At 43.3% G+C, this 14387-nt stretch overlaps 1 protein-coding gene across 1 annotated transcript; it reads right to left on the bottom strand.

Moving 5' to 3' along the window:
- Window positions 1-514: 514 nt before the first annotated feature.
- Window positions 515-13287, bottom strand: LOC128343376 (zinc finger protein 239-like). The gene is made up of 4 exons (XM_053292358.1): window positions 13235-13287; window positions 10702-10781; window positions 8771-8842; window positions 515-5023 (listed from the first exon to the last, which is right to left on the bottom strand). The coding sequence occupies exons 2-4, from the start codon at window positions 10733-10735 to the stop codon at window positions 3954-3956; spliced, it is 1176 nt and encodes a 391-aa protein (XP_053148333.1). The 5' UTR covers window positions 10736-10781; window positions 13235-13287; the 3' UTR covers window positions 515-3953.
- Window positions 13288-14387: the final 1100 nt, after the last annotated feature.

Below are 14387 nucleotides of genomic sequence, written 5' to 3' on the forward strand. Positions count from 1 at the left end.
TATACACATTAAAAACTTGAGCCCCCTAAGGATTAAATGAAGACAGCAATGGGGGGGGGTTGTTGTTATTATTTTTTAATTTATTTTTTTAAATTTAAAACTTGTTTTAATAACTTTTATTCTATTCTTTTTATTGTTGTGTATTTTAATTTGTGAATTGTAAATATTTTCAGTTTTGTACACCTCCTAGAGAAGTACATATCAGGCGGTACAGAAATATGATGAATAAATAAATTTGCATCTCTTGGTTTTTTTGTTTTTAACAGTATAACATTGATGATTATACTGGGATAGGCTTGTAGAATTCCCCATACAGGTAGTTTGGGATCCATTCTACCCTTGAGTCAAAATACCCATGAGGTGATTAAGTGAAACCAGAATTAGTCCCTAAGAAAAGCATTTCATTGGATGAAGACCTCTGAGCTATAAGAGAGGCTACAACCAACTCCCTAGTATTCAAACCTCTTTCTACCAAGATGGTATTACTCCACTAAGAATAGTCAACACAAGCTAGAACAATTAAGAACATTTTTTTAATACCGCCCTTCCAAAATGGCTCAGGGCAGTTTACAAATAAAACAAAACTGTTAAAATCAACCAACAATTCAAACAAAGATTTTAAAATACCATAAAACAGTTAAACAATAAAAACAGTTTAAAAACTCTGAAAAACCAGGTACATTAAAACCCATTACAACAATTTAAAAACTGTGGAAGGCCAGGCCAAACAAAAGCCAATAAAGAGTTCAGATTGCAGATTTCTGCAGGGAGTGCATTCCACAGTCCAGGAGGGGCTATAAAGAAGGCCCACCTCCGAGTCGCCACCAGATGTACCGGTGGTAACTGGAGACGGACGTCTTCAGATGGCCTTAGCGTGCGGTGGGGATCATACAGAAGAAGGCGCTCTCTAAGGTAATCTGGACCTAAGTCGTTCAGGGACTTAAAGGTAATAACCAGCACTTTGTATTTTGTTGTGTGAGGCTTTAAAGGTCAAAACCAACACTTTAAATCTAGCCCAGAAGCAAACTTGTAGCCAGTAAAGCTGCCGCAGGATAGGTATGATACTCATGAAGTAACTAGTGCCCATGAGCATCCTTGAGGCAGCAAGGATACATAGAAAGTTACGTTCGACTAAGTCAAATCTTTAGTTCATCAAAGCTCAAAACTGCCTATGCACAGGTGTAGCAGCTCTCCAGAGTTTCAGATGGGGGGTCTTTCCTGGAGATACTGCCAGGGATTGAACCAGGGACTTTCTATATGCAAACCAGGCACTCTACCACTGAACTATAATACTTCTCCAATTATCCAGGCTCCTTTTATCTACAAAAAACAGCACACCCTCTGGAACTCCTTGCCACTTGAGTAAATGAGGTGCCTGAAACACTTCTATGACAAGGATTTTCAAACTAGGGCCTCCAGATGTTGTTGTACTACAAGTGTCATCATCCCCAGCCAAAACAGCTTTTGCCCATTTGGCTGGAGATGATGGGAGTTGTAGTCCAAAATCATCAGGGAATCCTAGTTTGAAAACCCATTCTTTGTTATAAAATGCATGGAATGGTGGGATTATTTCAAATGTGGTGGGAAATAATTGAAATAATGCTGATGGGCAGGTTCCAAGATTGGTGAGGTTTCCTTCCTTTACAATGGGAGTTGTACACACATCCTGTTCCCATGGCAGTGGGAACAAACACAGTACTTGGGAGGCACGCTTTTAGTCATTCAAAGCAGGGGTCTCAAACTACATCCCACCAGCACATGTCAGACTACAACTCCCATCATCCATGGCTACTGGCTTTTGTGACTGAGGATGATGGGAGCTGTAGTCTGACAACAGCTGAAGGTGCCAATTTTGAGACTGTGGCAAATTGGTATAGTGGAAAATTTTCCTTTCCTGACTCAGGCTGGGTTAATGATTACTCTCCCTGACCAGTCTAAACCAGTTTACAGCAGTTTCCTCAGTTACCTAGCTCACGAGGGGCTCTTATCAGCTGAGCCATTCGTCAGAGCTCCGAAAAGCTGCTTAGCTGTTAAAAATCTTTAACTTTCCTCAACCCAGAAAGAAAAAAAAATATTCTGGTAAACCCAGAAGTTCTGGTAGGTTCATCTTGCTGCCACCAAGCACTCTAATGCTTTCCGAGGTCCTACTGTTGGACTAGAGTGCTCTAGTCCAGAGTCTCTCTGTAACTGGGTATTGGGCAAATACCAAAATATATCTACTCCCCCTAGCTACCAGGCAAGAATAAAACCAATTGTTCTCCCAGGCATCTGCCTGCACATGGAGTTAATTGTTTATTTGGCCAAGCTGTCTTTGATACGTGTTTGCATCAGTGGTTTTGTTTTCCCCTCCCTGCTCCTACTGGGTTAATAATCAATCCTCTGAGATTTGTAAAAAGAATGGGGGGGGGATCTTTTATTCAGTTACTACAGACTAGTCCCATCTGAGGCTTTTAGCTTTTTAGAACCACTTAAAAATAATTAGTCAGTCACAAGAATACTTCAAAAGTGCCCAAATGATTTTGCTCTGGGGTGGCACACTTTAAAATCTTAGTTACTTAGTTGCAAAGAACAGATATTTAGGAAAATGCAAAGCACACACACAAAAGCAAAATAAATTCCTGACACACAGTCTGATTAAGCAAACTGTTCCCTATGCTGAAATTCCCAAAGCCACAGCCTTGGCTTCTTCCCCTTGAACTCACCAAATTCCCAATCAGAATTAAGACCCCCACAATCCTGTCTCTCAAGGATACACAGTCATCCTGCTGCAGCAAAACTCCATTGCCGCATGACCTCCTCCATGCTCCCAGCACAGACACCAGGCTAGTTCATACTCTCTGTGATGACTTCCTTTCTTTTACCCAGAATCGCTCCCCCCCCCATGAAGCTCACATGTTGCACCCACCTGGTCAACTGATTGGTTGAGCCCTGGAGTTCACCAGCCTGTCAGTCAAGACAAGTGTTCACTTTCTGTTAACCCTATAGAGGGAGGAAAGGCTGGTCACTAAAGAGACCCTTGACTTAACTGATTGGGTGGGAAGCGGGGAGCCAAACTACTTTAGTCAGAGGCTGGCTAAAAAGGATGGCTCCAGCTGAAGTTGCCTGTCAACACTCACTGGTTTTCTTCTCTTTTTTAAAAAAATGTATAGGCTATCTTTGTTTGTGTGTGTGTGGGCGGGGGGGAGACTGGTCCAAAAGCACCTTTCAACAATTAAAGGGTGGCGGAGAGATCAATATAGAAACAATTAAAACACTTGTGTGTTTTATGCATACAAATGCATGTACAGTACAGTTTGCACTTGGTCTTTTTGGAACATTTTGAGTATTTATGTGGTTTCTCCTTTAAGAGGATGCTCTTTGTGTTGTTAAGGACTGACTGGTGAGCAAAATGCCAGTGTAATTCCTTATACTGCACACATGTGAAACACTGATGTGAAGACTTGCAGGATCTGCTCCAAGTTAGTTCCACAATCCAAGCATTTCTATGACTCAGAAGCATCTTCCAGCACATACTCGGATGATTAGCAGTGGGCCACTGTGGGAATCAGGATGCTAGACTGGATGGGCCTTGGGCCTGACCTAGCAGGTCTGTTCTTATTACTAGTATGGTTTATCAGCTGGCTGAAGCTGCTTCCCCAATCTGAGCATTTGCAGAATCATAGAACTGTAGAGCTGGAAGGGACTTTAAAGGTCCTCTAGCCCACCCACTACTCAGTGCAGGCAACTGCTACAGCATCCCTGTCAGTTGGCCACCCAGCCTTTCTTTTGAAATCTTCTAGTGAAAGCGAGCCCACCACTGTCTGAGATAGATTATACCATTGCCGGGCAGCTCTTACAGTTGAGTAGTTCTTCCTAATGGCCAGCCTAAATCTGCTTCCTTGTCATTTCAACCCACTGGCTCTAGTCCAGCCCTCAGAAGCTCTAGAGAACAAGTCTGCTTCTTCTTATGTGTCCTATGAGTCCTCTGCAGTGTGGGTTTGTTGATGTTCATTAAGGTGTGAACTCTGGCTGAAGCTCTTCCCACACTCCATGCACTGGTATAGCTTCTCCCTTGTGTGCACTCGCTGATGCCTAGTAAGGTTTATCTTCTGACTATAGCACTTGCCACACTCTAAGCATTTAAATGGTTTCTCCCCGGTGTGGATTTTTTGATGTTCATTAAGGTTTGAACTCTGGCTGAAGCACTTTCCACACGCTAAGCATTTAAAGGGCTTCTGCCCTCTGTGAATTCTTTGATGATTAGTAAGATGAGTCTTGTGGCCAAAGCTCTTTCCACAATCTAAGCATTTATATGGTTTCTCTCCCATATTGATATTTTTTTGTTGAGAAGGGTCTGTGCTCACACTGAAATGCTTTCCACACCCTAGACGTTTGTGTTGTTCCTGAATTGTGTGGATTCTTTGATGTTCATTCAGGCTTGAACTCCGGGTGAAGTGTTTTCCACACTCAGAGCATTCATAGGGTTTCTCGCCTGTGTGGATTCTTTGATGATCATTAAGGCTCGACCTGTGACTGAAGCTCCTTCCACACTCCAAGCACGTATATGGTTTCTCCCCTGTGTGCACTCTTTGATGCCTGGTAAGGTTTATCTTCTGACTGAAGCTCTTTCCACACTCCAAGCATGTATATGGTTTCTCCCCTGTGTGCACTCTTTGATGGAAACTAAGACTTGAGCTGTGGCTGAAGCTCTTCCCACACTTTGAACACTGATATGGTTTCTCTCCTCTATGTGCTCTTTGATGTCTAGTAAGATTAGTGTTGCGACTGAAGCTCTTTCCACACTCTGAGCAAATGAATGGTTTCTCTCCTTTGTGCATTCTTTGGTGTGTGGCTAGGTTTGATCTACTAAAGATTTTTACACACAGAGGGAACATATTCCCTTTTTTCTCTTTGCAGTATTCTTCATGGATTGCAGCTGCATGGAACTCTGACCCTTCAGACACAGTGGATTTCTTCCTCCATGTCTGTTGTGTTTCAGTTTTTCTTCTCTGCTGTTCACCCTCTTTGTCCTCCCCCACATCACCTGCAGAAGTACAGAGAGAAATAAGTTGAAATCAGACTAACAGAGATCTGGTTGGCGGGGACTAGAAAAGGCATTTTTGGTTGTGGCCCCTCAGCTTCCCGGAAGAGCTTCACCATGCTCCTTCCCCTTCAGTGTTTTTAAAATACAATTAAAAACACATCTTTTAAAATAAGTTTTTAATGTTTCATCTGCTGTGTATATCTGGTAGGTTCTGTAGTTTTCATAGCTCCCAGTTTTTCACTTTTAAAATAACTTAATTTGAATAAGATGGTATATTGGCGATGAAATACACATTCTCCAAAGGAACACAAGCTTTTAAAAAGACTATTAATGTGCCAGTAAAAAAGAATAAAACAGATGTTAAAAATAGCAAATGGTTCAATGTTACACATCCGCTTCAATGCTATGCAGTGGTGGCTGAAACGTGCTCTTAAAAACCCAAAACTCAAAAATCATGACTCAGCAAAGCTTTTAACTTGAATTTTTTTTAAAAAATGTAATTTTAATAGTGGTTTTAGCCTGGTCTTTTTAACTTGTTTAACTTAATTTAGTTAACTTTATTAGTCTAATTTTGCATTGTATCTATTATATTAATGTTGTGAGCTACCCCAAGCAGTAGCGTACTGGACGGGCAGGAAATAAATAAATAAAATAAAATATGAAGAAGTGAAAATTCAAATCATGAAAGAAGCTCAATCAATTAATCGAGTCGGACTAGATTATTCAATTAATCTAGTATGAGGGCTATAGGCCACCTCCAGCCTCAAAGGCAGGATGCCTCTGAGTACCAGTTGCAGAGGAGTGACAGCAAGAGAGAGGGCATGCCCTCAACTCCTGCCTGTGGCTTCTCGGAGGCATCTGGTGGGCCACTGTGTGAAACAGGATGCTGGACTAGATGGGCCATGGGCCTGATCCAGCAGGGCTGTTCTTATGTTCTTAATTGCTGTGTGTATAACAGAAAATGCTTAGTGGGGAGACAGATCCTGCCGCAAGTTAATGAGCTTCTGTGGACTGGCAGCCAATGTGGTGCATAGTCTAGAAAGGGATTCTCAACGTTGGGTCTCCAGATGTTATTGGACTTAAACTTCCATAATCCTCAACCAAAGGCCATTGGGGCCTGGGATTATGGGAGTTTAAGTCCAATAACATCTGGGGACTCATCATTGAGAATCCCTGGTCTAGAGCAGAGGTTCCAAACCTTGAGTCCCAAGATGTTGATGGGCTATATTTCCCATTATCTCCAGCCACAATGGCTGGGGATGATGGGAGCTGTAGTTCAACCAAGGGTCTGAATATTTGGATGATCTGTATGCATCCAGTCCCTGACTCCGTCCTTGGCATCTTGACCTGAAGGAACACTGAGAATTTTTTGCGTGGGGCGGGGGGCTTTGCCATCAGAGCAGATTATACTGGACAAGATGGACCAATGACAGCACTGTAGGTTGGCATGTTTTATGAGACCTGGTTTTGCCCAGACATTTCCCCTGATAATTAAACGTTCCCTTGTTATCATCTCTTCCCCAACCGACGGTCCCTGCAGCTGTTCCCTGGCTGTTTGCCCCAAGAGATTCCTCAAGGGTCCAAAGAGTGAAATAATGAAATCTCAGAGCTGAAAGGGACCTTGAAGCTCTTCTAGTCCAACCCCTTGCCCAGTTTAGGAATCTGCTGCAGCATCCCTGACAGATGGTTAGCCAGTCTCTCTCTCCACCAAAGGAGAGGCCACTATTCCATGAGGCAGACTGTTCCACTGCTGAATGGCTCCTACAGTTTTTTTCTTTGTTCCCCCCCCCCATATTGAATTTTTATTGATTTTAACAGTCATAATATTCATTCATAAGAAACATAATAAACAGAAGTGGACTTCCCGCGCATCTCTCTTCGTGAAACATCAGCTATAAAATTTACCCTTGCTATAATAATAATTCAAAACATAAATTTAAACCCTTACAAACACAATTAGTCTACCCAATCTGCATTTCTTTTCTTTTTTTTCCTTTTTCTTTTCTCTCTAAATTTCAAATCCAGCTGTAAGGTCCATAGTAGGAAAATAGTTTTTTAGATACACCAAAAATGGTTTCCAATCTTCTCTGAAACATTCTAAGTTTTGGTCTCTTATCAGTGTTGTAAGTTTTGCCATCTCCGCATATTCCAAAATTTTTATCAACCAATCTTCTTCTGAAGGCAGTTCATTACTCTTCCATTTTTGTGCGTATATTATTCTGGCCGCCATAGAAGCATACATGAAGAATGTTAAATTATTTGTAGAAATTAAACCTTGTGTTATTCCTAGTAGAAAGGATTCTGGCTTCTTAGGAAATGTCATTTTAAATATTTTCTTTAACTCATTATATATCATATCCCAATAGGCCTTAGCCTTCCCACAGGTCCACCACATATGAAAAAAGGACCTTCAGAATGTCCACACTTCCAACATTTGTTTGAAACATTTTTATACATTAATGCCAGTTTTTTTGGTGTCAAGTACCATCTGTACATCATTTTATAATAATTTTCTTTTAAAACATAGCATGCAGTAAATTTTAAATCAGTTTTCCATAACTTTTCCCAGGCTGCCATTTCTATATTATGCCCCACATCTTGAGCCCACTTTATCATGGTCATTTTAACCACTTCCTCTCTAGTCTCCTCCAGAAGTAACAGTTTATACATTTTAGAAACTAATTTTTCATCATTTTGACATAATTCCTTCTCAAAACTTGAAATCTGATCCTCAAATCCAACATTAAAGTCTTTTTTATATATATCATTTAACTGATGATACTGAAACCAATCTCTAACCAAATTTTGTATTTCAGTTAAACTTTTTAACTTACAATCCTTGTCTTGAAAATGTAACAAATCCGTATAAATGGCTCCTACAGTTAAGAAATTCTTCCTAATGTCTAGTTTGAATCCACTTCCTTCAATTTCCACCCATTGGTTCTAGTCCTGTCCTCAGGAGCAACAGAACACAAGATCAGCCCTGCTGGATCAGGCCCAAGGCCCAACCAGTCCAGCATCATGTTTCACACAGTGGCCCACAAGATGCCCCTGGGAAGCCCAGAGGAAAGAAGAACTGAGGGCATGCCCTCTTTTCTGCTGTTGCTCCTTTCCTGAAACTAGTATTTAGAAGAAGCATCTTGCCTCTGAGGCTGGAGGTGATCTATAGCCACCAGACTAGTAGCCATTGATAGACCTGTCCTCTGTTAATTTATCTAAACCCTTTCTTAAAGCCATCCAGGCTGTTGGCTGTCACCACATGTTGCGGCAGAGAATTCCATAGGTTAATTATGTGTTGTGTGAAGAAGTACTTCCTTTTCTTGGTCTTAAATTTCTTGGCAATCAGTTTCTTGGCATCCCAAATTTCTTGGGATGACCTCTGGTTCTAGTCTTATGACAGAGGGAGAAAAATTTCTCACTATCAACCTTTCTCCACACCGTGCATTATTTTATAGACCTCTATCTGGTCTATCAACAGAGTCTTGAACAGATCTGAAGTCTGCTCCTTCATCTATGGGGCAGCCCACAAGATCCCATATCTCCACGCAGTCTTCTCTTCTCCAAGATAAACATACCCAGCTTCTTCAATTGCTCCTCATGGTTTCCAGATCCCTCACTATCTTTGTAGCCCTCCCCTAGGCTGACGTTTCAGTCAAGTGGGTGACATTTAGCCATAAGAAGCCTCTGCCAGGAAAATTCACAGTGATATGGAAGACAAAGGGTTTCCGCTACAAACGAAGCAGGTACCTGCTGAGCTTTCTTCATCCTCGGAAACCACGATGAATGAATCTTCTTCTTGTTTCAGCCAGCAGGTGAGTTCTGGTTTGGAAACGGGAAAAAAAAATATTTAATTAAAAAAAAATTATTATTTTTTATTTTTATTTTTGAGAAAACCAAGAGACTAGTCACTTCGAACACTTCCAACAGTTAGGGATGTGCATAAATAGGTTCATGCACTCCCGGGAGGTGTGTGTGGGGGTTACCTTTAAGGAGCAGGGAGGGTGCCCATCCCCTCCACCCCTGCCTCTTTCCTTCTGCTGGCGCTGTCTCCAAAAACACTGGTGCAGGGCTGCTGCGTACCTCCTTGCAGCCCCGGTCAGTGTCGTACCGGAAGTGGCCGGTGCGTGTGTGTGTGTCATACTGCCGAACTGGTTCGTACCCATCCCTAACCAACTATAACAAATCGATTGCAAGCCAGCTTGACTGCATTTCCCTTTCCCACCTTCACTCTGAAAAGGTCAAAGGAGGAATGGCAAGGTCTTTTCGTTTCTGCCAGAGGATATGTGGTTGAAAATTTCCCATGGGGAACTTCTCCATACTTAATTCTTCCATTTGTATAGATCAATTGTTGAATAAAGTTCATTAGTGACCACGAATGGATGCCAAAGCAATAGCAGGCAGATGTGGAAATTTCAACCACACATCTTTGGATGTCCGCACCTTCTGGGCTCCAACTGGAATAGCAAAGCCCTCCCCCCGCCTTTTTTTTAAAAAAAGGAAAAATAAGTAGATAGTGAAGGAGTGGTGAAGCAGCATTCCATGATGCATGCAGCTTTTTAGACTTGCAAGTGTGGCTCTCTGGCTGAGACTAACCAAATACTGGAGCGATTCGGATGGTACTTTCCCCCCAGAACTGGCCCACACATTTAAGAAGCAGGATGCATGGAGAGCATGCCTCTTCTGACGTCTTTCCTGGATGACCTGACATCCTCCCAGGACATCCCTTTATTGCATGGAGCAGCAGCTCTACACATGGCCCTTGTATTTGATGTGCTCTAAAGGGAATCATCAAGAGGCTGGGCATGCTCTTGGCACATCCCTTCTAACAGCATTAAGATCAGTCTCTTAAACTCTGCTCTCTGGCCTGCTGCGATCCCATGTTTATTTGGCTTGCGGGGTGGGGGAGTATAATTCGAATTGGCCCTAATCTGGCCTGACACCTCCTTTTCTACTCTCCCTGAACTGAACAATAGCACAAAAAGGAGATATAAACCCTCCTCTGCCGAGACCTGTCCAACCTGTGTCTTCTTCTCCTAACACTGAAAGGCAACACGGTAACCCAAAAGTCTCACAAGTGTGAAATGAGATATTTGCTGAGCCCACAACCCTCAAACGAGACATATGGGGGGAGGTGTGTGTGTGTGTGTGTGTGTGTGTGTGTGTGTGTGTGTGTGCAGCAACCATGCCCCATGTGGCTCTTTCTCACTGCACATTCTTTTTTCTCGGCTCTTGTTCTTTGAAAGGTTGCCATCCCTGAAAAAGAGCACCCACAGCTCTCTGAAGAGAGCTGGTCTTGTGGAAGCAAGCATGACTTGGACCTTAGCTAAGCACAGTCTACCCTGGTTGCCTATAAAAGGGGGACTAGAAATGTGAGCACTGTAAGATATTCCCCTCAGGGGATGAAGCCACTCTGGGAAGAGCATCTAGGTTTCAAGTTCCTTCCCTGGCATCTCCAAGATAGTGCTGAGAGAGACTCCTGCCTGCTACCTTGGAGAAGCCACTGCCAGTCTGTGTAGACAATACTGAGCAAGATGGACCAATGGTCTGACTCAGTAGATGGCAGCTTCCTATATTCCTAACATGGGCCAGCCGGTTATCCCCACAGGGCATTGATATAGCCCAGAGACAGCAATTCCTGCTTTCCACATCCATCAGCCAAAGGAAAGAGGGAGCCTTACCCATTGAGGCCAGATGCCCAGAAGTCTCCTCCATGACTCCCCTGCTCTGTGGTGAAATGCACAACTTGCCTTGCCAGATCCTGAAAGAAATGGAAAAACATTTTCTCCTTGCAAGTGGTATCACAGTCCAAGACGCTAAGAGTGAGGTGGCTGGGAGCCCCCCTGAAGGATCCAAAGCCCAATCTGTTACATGTAGGGTCTTCAGGGAAAGACAAAGGCTCTTTCAGGTCCAGGGGACACAAGAAGCCAAGCTGTCCTCTGTATCTCTCTCCAGTTGGATCAGGTGTTCTTCTCATGCCTGATCCAGCTGGTATGTCTTAGATAGCTTAAGGACTTTCTGCACTCCCATAAGCCTGCTCAGGCATTACGATCAGTCCCTTAAACCCTGCTCTCCAGCCTGCTGCTATCCCATGTTCATTTGGTAGTGATCAGAGACAGGGCATTTCCAGTGGTGGTGTTGCCATTATGGAATGCCCTCTGTGAACAACTCAAAGAGTTGGAAGGGACCTTGGTGATCTTCTAGTACAACTCCCTGATCTGTGTAAGAAATGGCTACTTTTGTAGCAGGAGAGCTGGCCCTGTGGTAGCAAGCATGACTTGTCCCCTTTGCTAAGCAGGGTCTGCCTTAGTTGCATATGAATCCCTTAAATGGGGCTGTTCTGGGAAGAGCACCTGCCTGCTTGCATGCAGAAGGTTCCAAGTTCCTGGTCTGGCATCTCCAAAACAGGGCTGAGAGAGAGAAATCTTGGAGAAGCTGCTGCCAGTCTGTGTAGACAATACTAAGCTAGATGGACCAGTGTTCTGACTCAGTATATGGCAGCTTCCAATGTTCCTATTCCTCACAGATGCCTGTCTAGCCTCTGTTTGAAAACCTCCAGCGAAAGAGAGCCCATCACTGCACAAGGCTCCACCCTCAAACAGCTCTTACAGTGAGGAAGTGCTTCCTAATGTTTAGCCCAAATCTGCTTCCTTGTCATTTCAACTCATTGGTTCAAGTTGAAATTTAAAGGCAGCTGTTGCATATGTATACCAATGCACAGGACAAACACACCCTGTTGATTTGATGTATTTAATTGGCCCCAGAGATTGGATTACTCAGTTAAAGCTTTTTTATTTAACCAGTGTGTTCCAAATTTAATTAGAAATGGCAAGTTTTCAGTGGCTACACCACGAATCTATATGTCCTTATACTACACAGCAACCAACTCAGGATTGCCACCAGGCATACACTCAGCAGGGAACTCTAAATAATCCCAGCTCTGTTTCCTCCCACACAGGTTCAAGAGGAATATTTATGCAGGTTTCAAGCATACCCCAGGGAGGGAGATCAAGTTGAAACACACCCCATTCATTCTTACCCAGTGAGGCGGTACCTCTGTCACCCTCCTGCAGAATGCACCTGAACAGAGGACTCTGCCTGGAATCTGATGGAGTCTTCTCTGCCTCAGGAAAATCAGTGCCAGCTTCTTCTGACTGTCCCTGCACTTGAAGAGTAATGTGGATCTCAGGAAGGAAACAGGGAAAAGCATCAGTGTTCCCTCTTAAGGCGTGAGCATGTGTGCACGCTCACAACTTTTTTGATGTCCACTCAGTTAATTTTAGATCCCGCTCAGGTTTAATCTGGAAGGCCGCATTCTGAATGCATTGTGCACACATACTGTCTTGATGCTGCCACTCAGAACAAAATTCAGTCCACACACAGATGGAAAAAATTAGAGAGAACACTGAAAAGAATGAGGAAATATTTCAAGGACTGTGATAATCTGTAATTTTTCAGTATTGGTTGCTCAGAACGGTATCGATGTATTTTTATGAATATGTAGTCGTGTTATCTTTTTTAATGCAATGGAAGCATGTGCAGGAGGTAAAAGGCTGAAGGAGGTTTGAGTGACAAGGAGAGATTGCAGTAGTGGGACCCCTGCAGGTCGTTGGGGAAACCCTGTATGGAATGGTGGGAAGGAGATGATGGTTGACAGGCTTGTCACGAGAACATAGGAAGAGAACATAGGAAGCTGCCGTATACGGAGTCAGACCATTGGTCCATGTAGCTCAGTATTGTCTACACAGACTAGCTGCGGCCTTTCCAAGGTTACAGGCAGGAATCTCTCTCAGCCCTGTCTTGGAGATGCCAGGGAAGGAACCTGGAACCTAGATGCTCTTCCCAGAGCAGCTCCATCCCCTAAGGGGAATATCTTACAGTGCTCACACATCACGTCTCCCATTCATAGTGCAGCGAGGACAGACCTGCTTAGCTAAGGGGACAAGTCATGCTTGCTACCACAAGACTAGCTCTCCTCTCCCCTACCTTTCATTTCCATCCCACCCTCCACTCCTGCCCCGGCACTCCTTCCACACCAAATAGCCTCACCAGATGGCACATAGGGAAAGCCAAATGCTACCAGTAGGATGGGGGTGGGCAGGAACTTACTGATTTGATGCGCTCCCCATTTTTTTGTTTGTTTTGAACTTCCCCTCCCAGCCTCCCCACTTTCCGCCGCCGGACCCCCGCACCTCACACGCCCTTTCAGCTTACCAGATCTCCAGCCAGAGATACTGCAGATGGAATTTGGAAAAGGCAAAACCACTTTTCCCACGGGAGGAGGAGAGGCCGGAAGTGAGGATTCCCTTTCAAAGTTTTTTTCTGGTTGCCTCTCTAGGAGTCCTCTCCTCCCTCTCTCTTTTTAACCCTTGGACTGAACATTGACAGAAATCTGCCCCGTGTGTCGCTTGCCCTGCAGACGGCAGAGCGCTCGCGCACGCACACACACACACACTCACGCACGCCCCACTACACTGCTGCTGTCATGCAAACCTCAAGGACAAGGTGATCTAACTGGATTACTTTATGGAAGAGACGGAGACGGTCAAATCTAATATTTAAATTATTATTTAAACAGATTCAAAAGTTAAGCCTGGGCATGACAGCAGATACCTTGTGAAATCCCTCATAAGAATCGTGATTAAATAAGCTACCAGAAGCACAGTCAGAGTCAGATTGGGGAGAGTTCTGACATTTGGTTTGGAAGAGGAGTTTTTTGAGGAGGTATTTCAGTACTGCACTACACAATAATATTCTAAAAAAGCTTAGGTGAAATTGAAAAAGCTGTGAACACTCTCTTTTTTTGAATAGGAGCAGAATTCTTCTCTATTCTTAGTATCAAGGATCACACACCACCTTTAGTTTTTATTATTAGGTGTTCCTTTGTGCGCAGATCAGACCTCAATATAATCATGTAGCATTAGGGGATAAAGATGAAATCCAGTAATCCAGCACTGGAGGCCAAAATAGAGAAGACCTGCACAGCTACCATGTATCTTCCCTTCGGAAATCAGTCCTCCTGTCGATTTTTAAGATTTTTTTAAAAAAGCTTTATTTTTCAAAAAAAGTTCATTAAAATCCACAGGTGGGTTAAATATTCTTTAAATATTCACACATTTAATCTTACAACCATGCAGGAACACCATGGGAAATTTTAGAGCTTTCCACACAGCCATTCAGGAGTTATTAATATTTTTTAGTTTCTCAATGGTTACTGTGGGGAAATTATGATTGAAGTTGAAAATTTGGGCACATCACCCCCTAGTGGTAGCCCATGTTCATTGTATACATTTGTTCAATTTTAGATCCACTTTGTTATAGGGCCTGGGCCACAAAATGTCTTCTGGGTTAATGTGAATTTGGTGTC

Source organism: Hemicordylus capensis, chromosome 2 (genome assembly GCF_027244095.1).
Source record: "Hemicordylus capensis ecotype Gifberg chromosome 2, rHemCap1.1.pri, whole genome shotgun sequence".
NCBI lineage: Eukaryota > Metazoa > Chordata > Lepidosauria > Squamata > Cordylidae > Hemicordylus > Hemicordylus capensis.